Source organism: Anabrus simplex, chromosome 1, assembly GCF_040414725.1.
Source record: "Anabrus simplex isolate iqAnaSimp1 chromosome 1, ASM4041472v1, whole genome shotgun sequence".
Classification (NCBI taxonomy): Eukaryota; Metazoa; Arthropoda; class Insecta; order Orthoptera; family Tettigoniidae; genus Anabrus; species Anabrus simplex.
In genome coordinates, this window is record NC_090265.1 from 152125999 (window position 1) to 152147493 (window position 21495).

Below are 21495 nucleotides of genomic sequence, written 5' to 3' on the forward strand. Positions count from 1 at the left end.
TGCGGGGGAATCCGCCGCAATCCTAAGACACTCTTTGGGACCTTCAAAAGATGTATTTGAAAATTGCTCGTTCCCTGAATTTACAACCTGTTTACTAGGGGCTGAGTCTCGGGAAGATGGATTAGTCGACTCAGCCGAAGCCACTAGTCACTTTTTATTATTGGCATAGGTGGAATTTGCACCAGAAGTTGAGCAGGAGGGGGTGCTATTCGAATTGGGACAATTCTTGGCGATATGTGAGAAAGCCCCACATTTAAAACAGCCTTGTGATGACCCGGCTCCATTCCTTGTCCCACTTGACTTGATCAGTGGACACTTGTTGCGCAGATGGTCAGGCGACCCGCAAGCATAACATTTACGGGGATTGACTGGTCGGCGAGGTGGAGGCCGAGTATTACTAAAGGAAGGCGGGGGTTCTTTCGCGACACGCAAAGAATCGGCGTATCTAACTCCTTCCGCTGAGACGGCCAATGCTTCAAGTTCAGAGAAAGTTTGCGGGCACGCCGCGAAACACAAATATGACCTGTAGGGTGGTGAAATCCCTTCCACAATAGCTTGTACAATCTGATCCTCAGGGAAATGAAGAGCAAACACCCTAGTATAAAACTTAATGTCCTGTATGAAATCAGCCAAGTTTTCATCCAGGCGTTGTACACGGTAATAGTACTTCTGAATAAGGGAGGACCTGGCCCTAGCCGGGATGAAGTTAGCTAGCAAATGGGCATGGAAATCCTCAATAGATGATTGCTCGGCAATGGCTCTTACGATTTTATCTGAGAGAATACCAATAGGATACGGATAGATAATTTGCAAAATTTGACATGGAGAAAGAGAAAACACAAGGGCATGATCCTGAAATTCAACTAGAAATCTTAAAAAAGAAATTACATCACTGGTGGTATTAACGGAAAACTTAGAGATACCTCTGAGCAACATTGCCAATGGATGAGGCAAGCTGCTAAATCCGGGTGACATAGTAGGTAAAGGTTTCAATGGCAAGGAAGTTAATTCAGAACGGATGTTACTCAATGATGCACGACGTTCAGATTCGTTGTCCAATGGGGCAGGGATAGTTTGAGCAGCAACGGTTATCCTATTAACTTCTCCCTTGGGAGGCGCTTCCTCACTACCTGCATTCACTGTGGTGGGTAGATCGCTTTTGGGAGGAACCTCCCCTGTTAACAATTGAGTGACCTTGCTAGATAATTCAGACATATTTTCAAGCAGCGTACTAGCTTCCTTCTTCTGAACGTCATTCAACTTTAGAGACAACAGATCGTTAACCCTATACGAAAAATGATATAGCCTAGCTTGCACACGCTTAATTTGATTAGGAGAAGGATCATTTTCATCAATAAAACTTACTACAGAAGCTAGCCCAGTAATATTCTCCGTGATCGTGGAAAGAGAGTCGTCAATTTCTTTTTCTCCCAAATTGGGGATGGAAATGGGCAAATCTAGGGACTCTCTAAGCTTGTTTGTGTCTACTGCAACCGTGCCTCCAGATTGTACATTTCTAATAGTCAATTCATAGATCAACTCCTCCTTGCGCAAATAGTTAAGATGGAGAACATCGCGAGGGCCGGGCATGGTGACAGAACAATTTTGAAAAACTCAAAAAATTCCAGCAACTGGGAAAATAGTTAGAGTTCGGAACAAACAATGTTTAGCCGTCAAAAGGGGCTAAATTGAGACCCATTCAACCACGCTCTGCTACCACTTGTTACGGAGTTTTTCCGTGGTAGGTAGAGGTGAAAGAAGGTGCGGGTGTGAATAGGTCTCCAGCTACGAAAGCAAAATTAATTTAAAATTTAACAAGGTTATATTTTCTTTTCAAAAACAAAGAAATAACAAGCATGGCAGGTACAAAGTAGCAAATCAAAAAGGGTAGTTACAATATTTACAGGAATTGGGCTTCGCGCCCTAATTTTACACTGCTTGGGCAATCAGCTCAGTTTTACCCCCAAACACGAGTTTCAATAGAGGGGCAGAAAACCCCATTCATACCTAGGAGCCCTTGCTCCAAATTACACAGAAAAGCCTCCACGAGGCATACAACACTCAATTTTCAAAAGAGCCACTCGCTCTCAAAATTTAAGCCTCTCCCTGGCCACACCAAACTCCACCTTCAAGTTGTCCTCACTGGACATAGACACAGGGGTAAAATACCCGACCTACTGAGGTCTATTAAATAAAAATGGGCAATTACATGACCTCTAAAATAACAATTTGAGAGGAGGCGATCTTGCACTCCTAATACACTTGTTTTTAAAAACCTAATCTGGCTCTAGGCCACTAATGCAAGGGCTAATCCCATACTACCGAGGTGACTTTAGAAAAGAGCAATTTGTTTTACATTAACGAAGAATAGGTTGAGAAAATAAGTTCACCTCAAGACAATGTGAGTGGGAGCTCGAGAGGGTTAGCACTCTCTATCCCAATATGCAGCTTAAAAGAGAATAGAAGAAAAGATCGTTACATTTTAGGAAAAGGTTACATGGAGGAACGCTTCGCACCCGCCCCGAGAGTTAAACTGCTGAGCTAGCAAAGAAAGAATTTATTAATCGGCCATTACCTTATTGATGACCGCTGCCGAGGAAAGAGGCGCTTCCCGCCTCCTGCTATGTACTTTATACACTGAAAGATGGAACAGAAGTGGCCCGGAGACCCTAAAATCAGCAGTTTAAATACTCTCGCAGAAGGTTCTAGGCGTTAGGGGAATGAAAACACCCTCCCGCGATGATTTTATTGGTAGATCAATAAACCCCCTACACAATACTAAGAAGAAACACATAATTGGTGGAAAATTAATTCAAGAAATTCGGGATAGGCTAGATTTAAAACAAGGGGAAAGAAGGGGTTAATATTGCCAACTTAACCAAAGACTGAAAAAAATTTAGCAAAGAACAAACATTTGAAATAAAAATTTCTCCAACAAAATAGTTCTTTGACTCCGCACTAGGTTGCACTATTGTTGATCTTCAGTAGTGTCCTCTAGAAGAGAAAGTTCACACTTCTTACTTCAAGCGAAACAAAACCACATCAAAAATGACACAGTTCAAAAACTCAAAATTTTCCACGTGGTGACATCTTCTGAGAAAGTAGAGAATTAATAGCGTAGATAAAGTTCAGACTTCCTCCAGCAGAGGAGTTTCAACTGGCGCACATTTTAAATTAGCGGAGTGGAGGTGTACCGCCCGGTACAATTATTATTATTATTATTATTATTATTATTATTATTATTATTATTATTATTATTATTATTATTATTATTATTATTATTATTATTATTATTATTATTATTATTATTATTATTATTATTATTATTATTATTGCCCGCTTCTGTGGTGTAGTTGTTAGTGTGATTAGCTGCCACCCCCTGAGGTTCGGTTTCGATTCCCGGCTCTGCCACGAAATTTGAAAAGTGGTAGAAGGGCTGGAACGGGGTCCACTCAGCCCCGAAAGGTCAGCTGAGTAGAGAGGGTTTCGATTCCCACCTCAACCATCCTCGAAGTTGTTTTCTGTCATTGCCCACTTCTTCTCCAGGCAAATGCCGGGATGGTACCTAACTTAAAGCCATTGCCGCTACCTTCCCTCTTCTTTGCCTATCCCTTTCAATCTTCCCTTCCACCCCCACCCTACCTCCACACAAGGCCCCTGTTCAGCATACCAGGTGAGGCGCCTTGGCGATGTACTGGTCCTCCTTCCCTGCTATATCCGCCTGCCCCAAAATCTCACGGCTGAGCCCGAGAGAAAAACCATCGCTGGAGGTTAAGCGGATCAAGAAAGAAAGGATTATTAATATTATTATTATTATTATTATTATTAACCAATGGTATCGATTTATTTCGGTTTTTAATTTTGTAAGAATGAGGATATTATAAGTACGGTTCGTGTCCTTGGCTGAATGATCAGCGTTGAGGCCTTCGGTTCATAGGAACCCGGGTTGGGTCGAGGATTTGAATCGTGTGTGGTTAATTCCTCTGACTCAGATAGTGGATGTAATGATAGTAATAATAATAATATAAATATTATTATTATTATTATTATTATTATTATTATTATTATTATTATTATTATTATTATTATTATTATTATTATTATTATTATTATTACATTATGACTTCCTACAAACTACTTTTAGGTTTTCGGAGACTCCGAGGTACCGAAATTTTGTCGCACGGGCTGGTGTATTTGAGCATCTTCACCGGACTGAGATGGAGTTTTGCGTTGTTACGCTAGTAGGAGGAGTAACAATAGTAAACTTTCAAAAGGATGTCAAATATCTCTATGACTTGTACGATCTGTATTCTATCTGATGTTCCTGTTTTGTGCAGGGTGATGATGACGGAAAACTACGGCCCCATTGACAAAGTGTTACAGTACTACGGCACTGTTGAAAGGCCTGGGGCTAATTTCCCTTTCAACTTCTATCTGATTACAAACCTCGACAAGAACTCCAGGGCGCATGATTTTGATAGAGTTATTGACATGTGGCTGGGTAATCTCCAAGAGAACAATTGGCCAGACTGGTTGGTGAGTACTTATAAGATTCCGTGTTATTTTTTGTTCGTGATGATATCATCATGTTTGAATATTACGTGTGTCTTTAGTATATGATTTACTGAGAAAGGAAACGTGAAGTTCTTTGCTCTGCTTTGAACATAAAGGCTGTTAAAACGAGGCTAGAGGAGCAGGCTGAAAATAATCGTTGAATTGGTGTTCCTATTACTTGCATTTCCGTATGACACAAAGTATTTAAAATGTTATATATAATAAAATTCTTCCGGGCTGTTATGCCGTGGTCCACTCCTCTCGCTTCTCCCAGACGTTTCGACTACTGCCCGGAAGAATTTTATTATATTGACACCGGCCGTGAAAGCCTTCATACTTTATTTAAAATGTTACTTTTAACACTATTAACAGTAATATATTGTTGAGAAAAGCAAATGAACGTTTTGGAAGTGGGAAATGAAATCCCCTACTATTAACAATTTGAATACATTGAATAAAATGACATTAAACTCAAAGAGATCATTCATTTCGGACATAAGATGCCAAATGAAATACAAAAGTTGAATCCTCTCCAAATATTGATTTTCATACACGGGGAGAGATGATCTATTACTACAAATAGTGCCCATCACCTTATATTACTTTATATAACTAGAGAAAATGTAAATATATCAACAGGTTTTATTAACTTCACAACGTATGTCTCGTCTGGCTTCGGAATATAATTGTTACATCCACATCAATGCGGAGTTCACTCGGAGTATACATATGGCAGCTTTCACGCTGTCTCAGATGCTCTTCTGTGATGTATTGAGAATTTCAGTTAAAAGGACGTTATATGAATCGACGCGGCAAGAACATTGAAAGCAATTTTATTACCTAAGTTCAGAACTGCCCACTTAAGTATATTAACCTATTTTCATTCAATTCTGTTCACCCATTTTCTCGTGGCTCGGCGTTGATGTTGACTTAGCAACAAACATCGAATTTTATGAATATCTCTGCTATTATCACCGTTACGGTAAAATTGTATAAGATATAAATGGTAGGATTTTTTCTATATAACTTTAGTTATGTATTATTATTATTATTATCGATAGGACCACGAATAGCATTTATTTTTGAGAATTGAATTTTAGGCCTTCTCCTGAACTACCACTTCACTCTGTAGGAGATTTTATTGCCTTATTCCACGACTTTATATACCGATTTTCATTAAATTCTCTTGAGCCATTTTCTCGTGATGTCCGTACATACTCGTACATACATACATACATACATACATACATACATACATACAGACAGACAGACAGACAGACAGACAGACAGACAGACAGACAGACAGACAGACATGACGGGTAATTAAAAAGTGCATTTTTGTGTTACTGTAGAAACGACAGATACAGATATAGCATTCTTTTTCAATTCTGAGCAATGTACAGATGTAAATATCCTTTCTTGTCTCTTCTACCATCCTTGGAAGTTTGAGTGTTGAATTTTAATACACTCTGTATGTCTATACCAGCAAAACTGTTCCTCTTGAAGCTTTTTATATGTCACATCGGCACAGATAGGTTTTATGGTGAGGATGGGATAGGAAAGGGCTAGGAGTGGGAGAGATGCTGACGTGGCCTTAATTAAAGTACAGCTTCGCCATTTACCTGGTATGAAAATGGAAACCAGGGAAAACCATCTTCAGGGTTGCCGGCAGTGGGGTTCGAATCCACACTCCCCCGAATGAAATCTTACAGCTGCGTGATCCTAACCTCACGGCAACTCGCCCGGTAAGACTATTGAACCTTCTTGCTGATAGGGGTTACCTTAACATTCCCCGTAGGTGTTCATTTCGGAGCCGGTCCTTCAAAGCGATCTCAGTGAACCGCTGCAACATTCGTATCTCTGTCACATCCAGTTGTTGATGATCAGGCTTAGGATTTTTAGGTGCGCACCTTTCTTGTTAGGGTAAATTAAAGCTGTTCGGAAAGATATCACAGTGCGAATGTTTGTTTCTAGTTGAGAAAAGATGCATTTTTGACGCACCTTTTTCCTTTTTATGGGACCTTTATCAGTTTTTCCCCAACCAGCCGATAATCCCCTTTTCCCCTTTCTTCTTTTAAGTTTAGTTCCAATTTATTCTATAAGATTTCTAATCAGTGTAAAATATTCAACTTTCACTTAACGTCTCCTCAGCTTGCTGTGTCCGTGCGAATAGTAAGCCTACCTCTTTCAGTAAACACCGCGCGGGAGTTGAAAGCACACCTGAAAACCTCTTTCTCTCGCTTTCCGCTATAATGTAGCCCGCAATAATGCAATTGACAATGAGTGATTCTATCCCATCAGAATCAGTAGCCTGCTGTTCGTGAATGTGAGCTTGTTACTGTGAGAGAAGTCATCTGTTCGCATGGAGGTGGAGGCTGATGTCGCAGATGTCAGCAACCGCACCCGCGTAGTTCCGAGAATTAAAACCGGGTTCTGCTTGAAGCTAATAGAAATCGCTGAGACTGCAGTTCCAGCATGAATGAGAACATTCTGGTAACTGTCGCGATGCTATAAGAGAGTGTGGACAGCAAGTGAGCGAGTGAGCGCCAGAGTGAGTTGTGTGATAGTCGCATTCAGTTAGCAAGTGAACTGGTGTTAGCACGTTGTTACATTACTAAGCGAGTGTACTACTAAATATTACCATGCCAAAGGTGTCCAGTGCCCGATTTATTGCTCTGGCTCAGAAATTCAAACAAGATTTTATAGACGCTGACGGAACTGTTATGCAATGTACTAATTGTGATTCAAGAATTCTGTTAGATGAAAAAATACCAGTCAGATCGCATCGACAACACATTTCCAGCTCTAAGCATCAAATGAGTAAGACTTTTCATGCAAACAAATCGCAGTAATCCCTATTACGAAATGCGTTGCAACAGAGATCTTCAAAAAGCCAAAATTTGAAGGAATTAAACACTGATTTGTGTGCAGCTCTTACACAAGCAGGAATTCCACTCAGTAAGTTGAACCATCCAGCCTTCGAGGAATTTCTTGAAAAATACACAAAAATGTCAATGCCCGATAAGAGTACTTTAAGAAGAAACTACATGGAGCCTGTTTACCAAGAAACCATACAAAGAATCACGGAGAAAGTGTCTGATTGCGATGTGGGAATCATTGTGGATGAAACCATAGACACAATGGAACGATACGTTTTGAACATGTTTTCCCTTATCAGGGGAGAACGTTAAACCCATGTTGTTAAAAGTGTATGAGCTGCAGAAAGCCAATGCCAGTACAGTAATGGAATCCATTATGGACTTCTGCCAAAAACTCTGGCCTACTGGCATCGAGTTTGAAAAACTTTTTCTTGTCGTTACGAGCCAAGCTCCATACATGGTTTCAGCTGTTAACCAATTGAAACCTATATTTCTCAAGTTGAAGCATGTGGCATGCTTGGTTCATGCCCTTCACAGGGTTTGTGAATCTATTAGGAACGAATACGACATCGCAAATCAATTCATCTTTGCCCTGAAGAAGATTCTGCGGAAAGCTCCGAGTCGTGTTGTTGCCTACAGGGAAACCGGTGGCCTGTCCCTTCTAGATTTCCCGGTTATTACTCGCTGGGGATCGTGGATTGAGTGTGCTGCTACGTTGAGTGAGAATTTTGACAACATTAGAGAGTTTGCGCTTTCTTTGGATCCAGCCGATGCAGGTGCAATTTCCAAGGCACAGCAACTTCTGTTACTGAAGAAAATACATAAGTCGCAGAAAGAACTATATTATGTCCATAGTTACAAGTACCTGACTGCAGTCATTAAACGATTAGAAGAACAAGGTCTGGAAAAGGAAAAACAATGGGATATGTTTTACTTCCGTGAGGGAGCAGTTAGATGGCTTTGCAAAAGACATACTTGAGTCTAGTCTTCAGAAGAATCCAGACAATGAGGAATTCGCCACATCTGTAGAGTTGCCATTCCGCGTAAATACAAGGTTTGCCCCACTGGTTTCTGTGGATTTCGAAAGAAGCTTTAGTATCTACAAAGACATTCTATCTCTTAATAGAAACAGACTTACGTTTAACAATGTAGAGATGCTTAATGTCTTGAAGTACAAGAGCTTCATGTTTTTTCCTGCTTTTGAAGAGTGATAATTTGATCTACTTGTTTGTGATTCAATAATCTAGAATAGAAAAAGGAGAAATCGTTGAATTAGTTGAATAAATTCGTTGAATTAGTTGAATAAATCAGCACATTTTTGTCCCTTTGTTTACCTTGTTTGTGCACCTTTTCCCTTTCTTTTTTCATCTGAAATTTGCACCTAAAAATCCTAACCCTGTTGATGATAATTCCTCTCCCTGCTCAAACATTCAGAGTCATACAGAAGAGCAGAACGGACAATAGATAAACACACCGTGTCCTTCATTTTGACTGGCATCTTCCTGTCGTTAATGACTTCCACTTAGCGCACGCCATTTCATCCAACCGATGTTAATGCGATGTTTCCCAATATTCCTGCAACTCGCACATCATACACAACATTATCTTCCACTATAACTACACGCAGTTTCGCATATACGGCAGATGCCACTCTCCTTAGTCGGAGGATCTGCTTTACAAGAGCTGAACCAGGCTAGAAATAGCCACACGAAATTATTTATATACTGGGAGGAAGTGGATACAGGCTGCCTAAGGACTGCATGGTATAAGAGCATCCAGCGTTAAGAAAAGACTACAGGCCTTATGGGCTTTTACTTCTGTTGGTGTTACCCAGTTTAGTTCTATATGTATATAAACATTATAATGAATTCCTATCAAAATGTATACTTTTTCTTATGAAACAAGGATTGGTTGTGCCATACAATACTAAATAAGACGTAAAATAATTTTGATATCTTTGAGTTTATCCTTTTAAATATCGTATATGCGGTTCAGTACACGGAACAGCCGGCCATGCTTGTCGCATTGCGCGCCACATTTCAGCGTTTAGTGCGGAAGTGTGTACAGTAGACAACACGTGTAATAACTCAGCTTAACCACTGCGAATCATCATTGGTGAGGTCAGTGCGGCATGTTTCCCTTTTTGTGTGTGTCACGCATTACAATGATTGGGAGATATTCGGCAGAGTGAAGTGATCGTCTTCCCGGGGCCCATAGTGTTTTGTTATAAATACAGTATAATTTATTGTGTTTCATTTTTCGTGTATTGCATTGCTTTTGGTTGTGTGTATCGTGTATAGTTTTTGTCTGTTTAGTATTTTTTATATAATCAGTCAGCGAGTAATACATTTAAATTATAGCTGAACATGTGAAAAGGATAAGTAGTGAAGTTGTCAGGAGAAAGGAACGGCAAATGGTGCTTAATTCATTTTCATATTTGAAATCAAAGCATCCAGGACGAAGTGTAAACTGGGTAGTAGATAAAGCTGCAAAGTTTTTAGGAATTTCGAAGACTTCCGTCTTCAAAATAAGGAAGGAAGCCAGCGAGCGGGAAAGGAAACAGTTAATTCGCAGTAATTCCAGACTCATTAAATACCATGATTTTGTCAGAAGTGGAATACGGCGCACTGTTCATGAATTCTATTTTAGAGATGAACCGCCAACTCTGAACACAATCCTCACTTCCGAAAAACAGCAACTCCGAACTACCTGATTTTAAGAAATCATACGAATAGGTCATTCAGCATTCCGTATTTTATGTTGCGGAAGAATATTTAAGTTATCGTATTTTGTGATAAACATGAAGCCCTTGCATCTGTTGTCACTTACGAGTAAATTTATCTGAAATGAGCTGAAGGATACATCACCGAGACAGAGATATCTCGCCGTCAGCTTCCTGTGTTGTAACCACACAGTATATGCCTTAATAATGAAATGTTTCTGGGGGCTAATAGACTCAGCACTGCGCTCCCTTAAAGCAACAACGATCATGAAACTTTCTCAGATATAAGAAACAAGACAATCATTTCGGTTTCTGGATATGCATATTATTATTATTTAGTTCGCATCCCTGCATGTTCAAACTCTTCCTCTATTTCGAATGATACAGTCAGTGGGCTATTATCCTTAGAAACGTTGTGGCAAAACGAAATTTCATTAATGACTGGAGATAATCTGGCATTTATATTATTATTAGTCTTGCAACAGCTGTACCAAGCGTTGTATAATTTTATGTCATGACTGTATTTCGCAAGCAGTGTCCGAGCCGCGCTGAGCGAGCGAGTATGGCAACAGTGGAAGGCAGCAGGCCCATAAGGCCTGTAGTCTTTTCTTAACTCTGGATGCTCTTATAGAAATTGTAAGAGGCCTATGTTCAGCAGTGGACGCCTACAAGCTGAAGAAGGAGAAGAAGAAATAATAGAATAGAATAGAATAGAATAGAATAGAATAGAATAGAATAGAATAGAATAAAGTGCAAATTGAATTTATGCATCATAAAGAACAACTCTTAATGCTTGAAAGTTGTGGAACGTAAAATTCTTCACAGAATTAGTCCCGTGTTCCAGTCTACAGATCGACCCACCTTGGAAGAGACTCGATGAGGATAAGTGTAAATAAGAGCGAGCATATCTATGTGAGGAACCTGGCACAAGTAAGTGAAAACAATACCAGGACCCCTTGCATGTTTCCCCTCTGATTAGTGTTAATAGAGGATGGTTTATCAAACTCTAAACATTTTGCAACCCAAACGAACACGCCAGATAGATTGTAACACTCAAACAATAAAAGAACAGGAAGAGTACAAGAATGGATACACCTACGAGTGGAGGCACCACGGTATCCCCTGCCTGTCGTAAGAGAGGACTAAAAGGGGCCCCGGGGGCTCTTAACTTGGAAGCATGGGTTGACAAGTGCGGGCCCCTGGCATTGTTTTCCACATACTTCCGCCAGGTTCCTCACTTTCATCTATCCTATCCGACGTCCCTTGTTCAGCTCTTGTTATCCCGACGGTATTGGGTTTCCGAGGCCTAGCGAGTCTTTTATTTTCACGTTCTCCGTGCCCCTTGTCTTTCTTCGGCAGATTTTTTTTTTTTTTTAATTGTCGGACTCCTTGCATCTTTTCTCGTCTGATTAATGGTAATAGAGGATGGCTGCCTAGTTGTTCTTCCTCCTAAAACAATAGGCTAATCATCACCACCACCAGTATAACAATGGAACAACAAAGTAAACAGACACTTGTGTCGTTGAGTGTCCTTGAGCAGAAGGTTGGGAGTATTGAAAGAAATGCGGAGGTTGGCTGGATGGCTGGCGAGATCTGTAACATTCATGCTAAATACAAGGGATGGACTTGTAATATTCAGTTGTAATGTAATACTTATGTTAATGTTACATTGCTGCGGAAAGTTTTGCCCTTGTTCAACATTCACGTGGAACATTAGCCACTTCACTTTTAATGCGCGTTTTGGTATCAGACTTGCAAAATTGTCACACAGATTATCAGACAAACTCAACACACATTCATTACACAAGGTTATTGTCTACAAGGTTCTCGACTCAAATTTACTTCTCTACTTTAAAATATCTTTCTTCAAGTTCAGTAAGAACATTTCATTCTGACTCTCTTTATTTAAAATATGTTCCTTCAAGTTCAGTAAGATTTTCGTAGGCTTTCAACATTTAATCCTGACTTTATATATGTGTCTTCACACTCAGTAAAATACTGGTCACTTCATATTTTGCAGCTGGGAAATCACGATCAACATCGTGTGGCTAGCCGCTATGGAGTGGAAATGGCGGACGCCCTCAATATGCTGTCCCTTCTACTGCCAGGCACTGCCATAACCTATATGGGAGAGGAACTGGGTATGGAGGACACCGATGTTAGCTGGCAGGACACCGTCGATCCATGGGGAATTAATGCCGGAGAAGCCAATTACAAGAAGTATTCTCGAGACCCGGAGAGAACACCATTCCAATGGGATGACACGACCAATGCTGGTGAGTTATAGTTATAGTTATAGTTATAGTTATAGTTATAGTTATAGTTATAGTTATAGTTATAGTTATAGTTATAGTTATAGTTATAGTTATAGTTATAGTTATAGTTATAGTTATAGTTATAGTTATAGTTATAGTTCATTGAGAACAATGTTGTTGGTGATTACATTATTATTATTATTATTATTATTATTATTATTATTATTATTATTATTATTATTATTATTATTGATACGCTTTATTTACTTTACTGTTCGTTGTTATTTAATTTGTCTTTTCAGATTTGTATAATTATTAGTGTCGATATTTTTTTGAGTTTGAGATTTGATGATAATAATAATAACAATAATGGTTTTACGTCGCACTAACTGCCATTCCGGTTTTCGGAGACGCAAGGTGCCCAAATTTTGTCCCGAAGGAGTTCTTTTACGTGCCAGTAAATCTATCGACAAGAGGCTGACGTATTCGAGCACCTTCAAATATCACCGGACTGAGTCAGGAAAGAACCTGCCAAAATGAGCTCAGAAGGACAGCCCTCTACCGTCTGAGCTACTCAGTCCGACTTGAGTTTGGGAATGATATGTTACAACTGAAATAAGGTAGACAGGCAATAAAAATAATGTTATTGCTTTTACGTCCAACTAACTACTTTTGACGATTTTCGGAGACGCCGAGGTGCTAAAGTTTTGTCCCGTAAGAGTTATTTCACAACCATTAAATATACCGACACGAGGCTGACGTATCTGAGCACCTTCAAATACCACCGGCCTGAGCCAGGATCGAACCTGCCAATTTGGGGTCAAAGGGCCAGCGCCTCAATCGTCTGAAGAATTGAGCTCGGCGCTAGACTGATAAACGAGTTTCAAGAATGGATATCTGACCACAATAATTTTAACTTTATTCCTAACGGTAATAGTTGTTTTATTCAAAATCCGCGACATACTGTATATAAAAGGCTATAGACTATGTGATAAATTCAAGCTTAAACTAGAAAGCCTTTCTTTCTGATTATATTAGACATGTTTGTGAAATTAATAACTGGTTCGATAGAAGGCGGTTCGGTTTTAGGAAAGGTTATTCCACTGAAGGATTCCAGCAAGATATAGCAGATATCTTGGATTCAGGAGGTCAAATGGACTGTATTGCGATTGACCTGTCTAAAGCATTTGATAGGGTGGATCATGGGAGACTGCTGGCAAAAATGAGTGCAATTGGACTAGACAAAAGAGTGCCGGAATGGGTTGCTATATTTCTAGAAAATAGATCTCAGGGAATTAGAGTAGGTGAAGCTTTATCTGACCCTGTAATAATTAAGAGGGGAATTCCTCAAGGCAATATTATCGGACCTTTATGTTTTCTCATATATATAAATGATATGAGTAAAGGGGTGGAATCAGAGGTAAAGATTTTTGCAGATGATATTATTCTCTATAAAGTAATAAATAAGTTACAAGATTGTGAGCAACTGCAACGTGACCTCGAAAATATTGTGAGATGGACAGCAGGCAATGGTATGTTGATAAACGGGGTTAAAAGTCAGGTTGTGAGTTTCACAAATAGGAAAAGTCCTCTGTTTTAATTTCTGCATTGATGGGATGAAAGTTCCTTTTGGGGATCATTGTAAGTATCTAGGTGTTAATATAAGGAAAGATCTTCATTGGGGTAATCACATAAATGGGATTGTAAATAAAGGGTACAGATCTCTGCACATGGTTATGAGGGTGTTTAGGGGTTGTAGTAAGGATGTAAAGGAGAGGGCATATAAGTCTCTGGTAAGACCCCAACTAGAGTATGGTTCCAGTGTATGGGACCCTCACCAGGATTACCTGATACAAGAACTGGAAAAAATCCAAAGAAAAGCAGCTCGATTTGTTCTGGGTGATTTCCGACAAAAGAGTAGCGTTACAAAAATGTTGCAATGTTTGGGCTGGGTAGAATTGAGAGAAAGGAGAGCTGCTCGACTAAGTGCTATGTTCCGAGCTGTAAGCGGAGAGATGGCGTGGAATGACATAAGTAGACGAATAAGTTTGAATGGCGTTTATAAAAGTAGGAAAGATCACAATATGAAGATAAAGTTGGAATTCAAGAGCACAAACTGGGGCAAATATTCATATATAGGAAGGGGAGTTAGGGATTGGAATAACTTATCAAGGGAGATGTTCAATAAATTTCCAATTTCATTGAAATCATTTAGGAAAAGGCTAGGAAAACAACAGATAGGGAATCTGCCACCTGGCGACTGCCCTAAATGGATATCAGTATTGATTGATTGATTGATTGATTGATTGATTGATTGATTGATTGATTGATTGATTGATTGATTGATTGATTGATTGATTGATTGATTGATTGATTGATTGATTGATTGATTGATTGATTGATTGATTGATTGATTGATTGATTGATTGATTGATTGATTGATTGATTGATTGATTGATTGATTGATTGATTGATTGATTGATTGATTGATTGATTGATTGATTGATTGATTGATTGATTGATTGATTGAAGACTAAAATTATCGACATATATGAAGATATTAAAACATATGTCGATACTTTTAGAAATTAAATTTTAAGAACGTTACAAATGATGGAATTTAAATTCCAAAAACCGGTTCTGGCAAATTAATTTAACTGATATGTGCTGATATAAGCTATGTTTTTATTTAATTTCAAAAGTTGACAGTTACAATCTACATATATAAGAGTTTTGTCTGTACATTGCTCAGAATTTATCGGACGTGTCCACAGCAATAACCCCCTTCCCATGGCACTACAGCCTTTGAAGGACCTTGGCCTACCAAGCGACCGCTGCTCAGCCCGAAGGCCTGCAGATTACGAGGTGTCGTGTGGTCAGCACGACGAATCCTCTCGGCCGTTATTCTTAGCTTTCTAGACCGGGGCCGCTATCTCATCGTCAGATAGCTCCTCAATTCTAATCACGTAGGCTGAGTGGACCTCGAACCAGCCCTCAGGTCCAGGTAAAATCCCTGACCTGGCCGGGAATCGAACCCTGGGCCTCCGAGTAAGAGGCAGGCACGCTACCCCTACACCACGGGGCCGGAACAGTAATAAGAGAATGCACTTTTTAAATTTCCGTCATGTCTGTCTGTCTGTCTGTCAGTACACGCATCACGATAAAATGGCTGAATAGAATTTAATGAAAATTGGTATGTGAATTCGGAAAACTAGCCACTACAATCTAGGCTATAAATCATTTGTTTCACGCTTAGTGAAATGGTAGTTTAGGGGAAGGCCTAAAATTTAATTCTCACATATTTGTTATTAGTGGTCTTATCGATAAATACTACATACTAAAGTTATATAGAATTAAAATTTCGATCATTTATGTCATACATTTTTACCGTACCTGCTATTATAACAGAGATATTCGTGAATTTGTATTTTTGTTGCTAAGTCCACACCGAGGCCCAGCCACGAGAAAATGGGTAAACATAATTTAATGAAAATCGGCATGTAGAGTTGGGGAATAGGCTACAAATAATGTTATTCAGTCTGGATGAAATGGTAGTTTAGGGAAGGGCACCTAAAATTTATTTTTAAATACCTATGTTAATGATCCTATCGAACAGTACTACGTAAAAAAAGTTATAAAGACTACAGTTTCCAATAATTTATGTTGTATTCAGTTTAACCGTACCGACTATGAAGAGTGGTATTTCAGAGTCGGAAGAAAACTAAATGTGAAGGCCTAAAATATCATAAAATTGCTTTGACCACTGTTTGTTGTGATCACGGCCGACTGGATCCCTCGCTGCGCCCCGAGCTAGCTAGAGCGACGCATCAAGTCGGCCGTGGTTGTGATGTTGTTTGTCTCTTCTGCTGTCGATAGAGGGGATTACTGCTGCGTACGGAGTACAATAGCCAGCCTGAATACTGGCGGGAAGTAGGTAGGGAGTTCGATAAATTCCTTCTTCAGCATGCCATTCCTCTGGTACATACATTATCTGATACTGCTGGTACGTACACTGGTCCATCATAGCATTCCAGCTATTCGATTCCTACTCTGAGGCGCTGATTGGAATTTGCAGTGTGCACACTTAACGGCTGTCTGTGACCCAGTCATTCCAGCTCAGTAGGATAGTATTCGTTAAAAGTGAAAAAAGTGAGTTTTTCATTTGATCGGGTATTTCATATGATAGCATTGCTTTTAATCGTTACATTCCTACTGACGTCATTGTAATGACCTATGTTGATTTCAGTTGGGAAAACCTCTGAGGATGTACAAAAAGCAGGTGGAACTTAATTCATGGGCGCCCATATGACACTTTGTACGGGTGGGAGGGAGGGGGGGGATAGACCTGGGGGTTTGTAGTATTTTTAATATTTTGTAAGATGAATGGCGACTTGTATTCCGCGGTAGAATAACACCCACGGTATCCCCTGCCTGTTGGTGGGGGGTTGGTACTACCACTTCTACGTAATACCGACTTTTAAATCATTTTCTTGAAAGAAGAACACCTGACTACATTTTTTCCTTTCCTTGAGTGCTAGGGAAGGGGGGGCGGGGCGGCCCCACCTTGCCCCCGGGCATGGGCGCCCTTGATTTTGATTGTGACTGATGGTAGGCAAGAATACAATGAACATTTCCTAACCCATTCTTCACAAGAGGAAAGACATGTAGTGACTTCCCCGTCGCGTTTCTGGGGTAACATTAAGAGCTATGCAATTTAATACAATCTTATTCGCAGCATGTACACAATCTAACCTAGAATTCCGTATACAAGGTAGAATTCCGTAGCGAAGCAGGGGTACATCGGCTAGTTCTAGTATAAATCAATATACCACATTTAACTTGAGAACCAATGGCATTACTTGTAATCGGTCGAGAGACAAATGAAATTATTAGGCCTATAGCAGCCATTTGTTTATCCGGCTCCTCGGCTGAATGGTGAGCGTCGCAGCTTTCGTTTCAGAAACAGGTTAGAGCAAAATGCAGCTACTACCGAAGTCCCAGGCTCATTTACGGCTGTGACAGTATGAATGCTACTGAGGTATGAATGGTGCTGAGTAAGGACATTCAGAGCACGACTTATGTATCTGGATGTTATTAAAGGGCTACTAGTAGGACCGGTTGTGCTGCAATAGTACTTTCTGGCCCAGTGAGGAAAGCACTGGCAAACTACCTCACTTCTCATCTTGCCCATTGGTTATTATGGCTTCCATATAACTGCATAACCTTTGATGGTGCTATTTGGTGACCCAAACAGACTCGGGCTGATGACATATCAGACAGACAACTGAGTTATACGAGGGCTGTAGATAAAGTAGTGGCAACGTAGTCCAGACACTCACAGAAGATCGGGCATGTGCAGATAGGATATGGGAGCGGTCAGGTGGTGCTGTTGTCGATGTGTAGTGTACATTTCACAGGCATCCAGTTGAGAGTGTTGTTGCTGTGCGGCATTGAAGTGAAGAGTGTCGATTTCACCGCTCTAAAGCATGTTTTCAAAAGGTGATCAGCGTTCTTGGATTAAAATCGAGGTTGCCCGTGGCAAAAATGCATCAGTATGTTATTGAGGATAACGTGAAGCCTGTGGCAAAAATGCATTACCGTATAGGGCGGTTGAACGATGGGTCGAGGCGTTTCGTGTGGGTTGAAATAACCTCCGTACTCACCAGACATGAGTCCTTGTGACTTCGACCTGATTACGAAGTTGAAGGACCTCCCCACCACCACCTCCACCACCACCACCAATCCCATGCCACAGATTTCCCGATGTGATATTTGAACTACGCGCAGTAGGGTGCTCCGTCGCTGTCATCAACATAGAACGCCTTGACGGTTCCAAACGGCTTCCGGACATTTGACAAAAGTTAATAGACTTTGCGAGTCACTACACTGAAGGAATGTAACGCAAATGTACTTCTTAGCTCATTAAATATTGCGTTTTATCAATATTGCCACTACTTTACTTACAACCCTCGTATGTTAAACTTCAAGAGAAACAAATACGACGACCACCGTTAGTGATGAGATCCGATATTCGAATTTCCTAGCCTAAGATAGGATTGAATTCATTTCCAAGGACATCGTTTCTCATTCTCTCCATACTCCACCACCTAATCCACTCCTATAAGGATGCAATTTAAGAAATAAGTGACTTCAAAACACAGTTTTCTTTCGTATGGCTGCAATTTCAAGTACTGATACTGAACCCTTTGGTCCATATTGAGAGATACCTACCTTTCTTACCTATGAGCGAAGTTCATGAGATCTGTCTCTTGGGTCGTATCGGGTTCTTCGTCACTTGCTGAGGTAAAGGTAGGGTTCAGTAATTCTAATCTATCTACTGGAATGAAAGGTCTGTTTAAAAGATCCTTATTTATTCAGGAAAATTCTGAAGCAATCTGATATGTCAACGGTATCATAGAAGTCAATTGTGTCCACTGGACACCACAATCATTTTTATATAAAGGTCAGAACACTGGTGTGAGGCTTTAACGTAACTGCCTGATGGGCATTCTTACTAGAAACCATTGTCTCAATTATTAATTATTTAAGAAAGGAAAGTCTGGAAATCCTTAAATTCGGCTTCCATGTGAGACCACATGTACCATCATAGTGATTCGTTATGGTCCAGCCCTCGTAACACGAACTCTGGACTCTGGGTATAATTAAGGCAGTCCAATCGGTGTGTGCCACACAGTGGTTCTACGGCATAGATCCTTAATTGAATCGATGTGACCTGCGTCTATGTCATGGACCGACATCTAAACTTCTAAGTTACTTTAAAGTCATTGTGGATGATGACCGCACGGAAATGATGCTACAGTGGCATATGGCCCTAATCTAAGTCACTGAGGTTGATGACCCCCTGACCATCCAAGTTTCTAGGCTGAAGGCTAAACACAATTAAGTTACAGCGGTTAAATGACCAAAGTTTCCACTTTACTATCCCCAGCACATTCAATGCTTAATCAATCAAAGTTCAATAATTACAACAATAGCAATGCTCACAAACTTTATGGCAGTAAAATCCATTTCCTTCGGATACGTCCCCTTAATCATTACTTAACCATTTAAATATTCCCCAGAAAACAAACTAAGATTTCCAGAATGCATCTCCAAGTAATTCGCTTGATTAAAGTTATTTCAAAATGCGGTTTCACTGAATTTAATAATTAAATATATTTAAATGATTTAACGAAATGTTAAAGAACAGTAAATTTTATCTCCGCGGACTCTGGTTTCTTCACAAATTCCTACGCAGCTGTGATGTAAATTCAATATTGTGATATTTATCTGGTTGGAAAGGAATTGTTACATAATTCATGTCCAGTTATATATCTTGTCTCATGATCTCACACTTTAAATCTAATCTAGTCCTAACCGTTATTAACACTTGGATATCCTAATAATCTACGTACAAACCAAACAACTCGCCATATAATTACGACGTCATATCTCGTCGTACCATTTATAAATTTTGCACACCCCTCACAGACAAACCATAATCACAACCATCGCTCTATATTTTGGACAACCCTGAATTTGGTTACTCTGTTCCTTATACTCGAAGTTCATGATTTCAAATGTTCATTACGTCCCCAATTAAACAAATTTTACAGTATTCCACAATACTCAGATTATTACCGGCTATGAATTTCAACTAAATCCAGCATTTTAACGTTCTCCCCGGCCGAGAATACAATCTCAATTCCACGCCTGTCCCGTTATCTTATGGGGTAACCCTCTCAGCTGAGGCCTCTCGTCCCCAAGTTCGCTTGGCAGTAACATGAAACACCTGGTTTGTTCCAGTTGACTGGCTTCTCAAAATGCTCCCTTTTAAACTCTGCCGACATAATTAAACAAATACGATATTCTAACCAACAAAATGCACAGATTATGCTTCAAGATGCCCACAATAAATATACGCGTCGCAAATTAATATCGCTATGGATTTCTATATATTTCTTTCCATTCCCAACATTATAAAATATTCCTCGGGCTTCCACGTCCCGGCTTCAAGGACAGGACTCTAACCTGATTCGCACATCTCATCTCAACCCATACGACAAAACTAACTTCTGTTTCCCGACTCCACAACTATCACCGACAAAGAACTGGAATAAAATCCTTACTAGAATTCATGACGTCTAATACGCAAATGCATTAGTGATGAACAGCTTCGCATAACATGATATCGTATTTTTAATAACTTGATTTTTACGAAAAATGACTGAAAATTTCTACTAGATCTTTTTATTGTCAGTCAGACACAGTTTAAAATGGGCCTAGAAAAACGTTTCTCTCCGTGACCAAACTCATCACACTTCTCTCACCCGACAGCGCGCTTCCACTCGATTGAAAATGAGTAACCATGGATTCCTACATTATTTACGTCAAAATTACAGACAGAAAAATTTTACGTCGAATGAACATCTTAATTTGACTTCACAAATTATAGGCAGTACACACACACGGAAATGGCGATCTACATTGGACGTGATATCATTTCGAAACCCTATTCAATAACTTTTTACAACATTATACTGCACTCGCAAGACCTCAAAATTTTATCCAAGTGGAAAATAAAACAAATGACTTTTTAGTCATTCTAACATTTACAAAACTTAATAGGGGTGACCTCTGCGTCGTATATCCCCATTCAAATACACTTTTAGAGATCATGAAACAAGATATAATAGGTAGTAAGATGGAAAGTCGCATTATCTTATGTAGTCACACCCTTGTTCGTCATAGGGCTCACCTGCGACCCTGGCATTTTATTTAGCCATTTTTACATTCATGGCTTTACAGATCATTATTATATTTCTTCAGGTTTCCTGCAATAAAGCATAAAAAAAAGAAAATACCCTTCACTTGTTTGTGGAGCGCACACGATGGACTATAATTACTTCCGCACACGAATTACTTTATCACATTAGAATTTATTCAGTACTTTGACCATCCTATCTGGTACAATTATTTCCACTCAAGAAACTATCTCCACATGGAGTCAAGACCCCAGCTACAATGGTTAAAATCTGCAGTTGAACTCAGTCTACATTTGTTGTTTCATTTCACAGAGCAACTC

The 21495-nt window shown here is 39.7% G+C and overlaps 1 protein-coding gene across 1 annotated transcript in view; it reads left to right on the forward strand.

Annotated features, from left to right (window-relative positions):
* Window positions 1-21495, forward strand: part of LOC136858391 (maltase 2) — an 85598-nt gene that overhangs the window by 40595 nt on the left and 23508 nt on the right. Inside the window, exons 6-7 of the mRNA XM_067137941.2 lie at window positions 4338-4536; window positions 12176-12431. Of these exons, the coding sequence (XP_066994042.2) occupies window positions 4338-4536; window positions 12176-12431 (455 nt within the window). The remainder of the gene's footprint in view (window positions 1-4337; window positions 4537-12175; window positions 12432-21495) is intronic.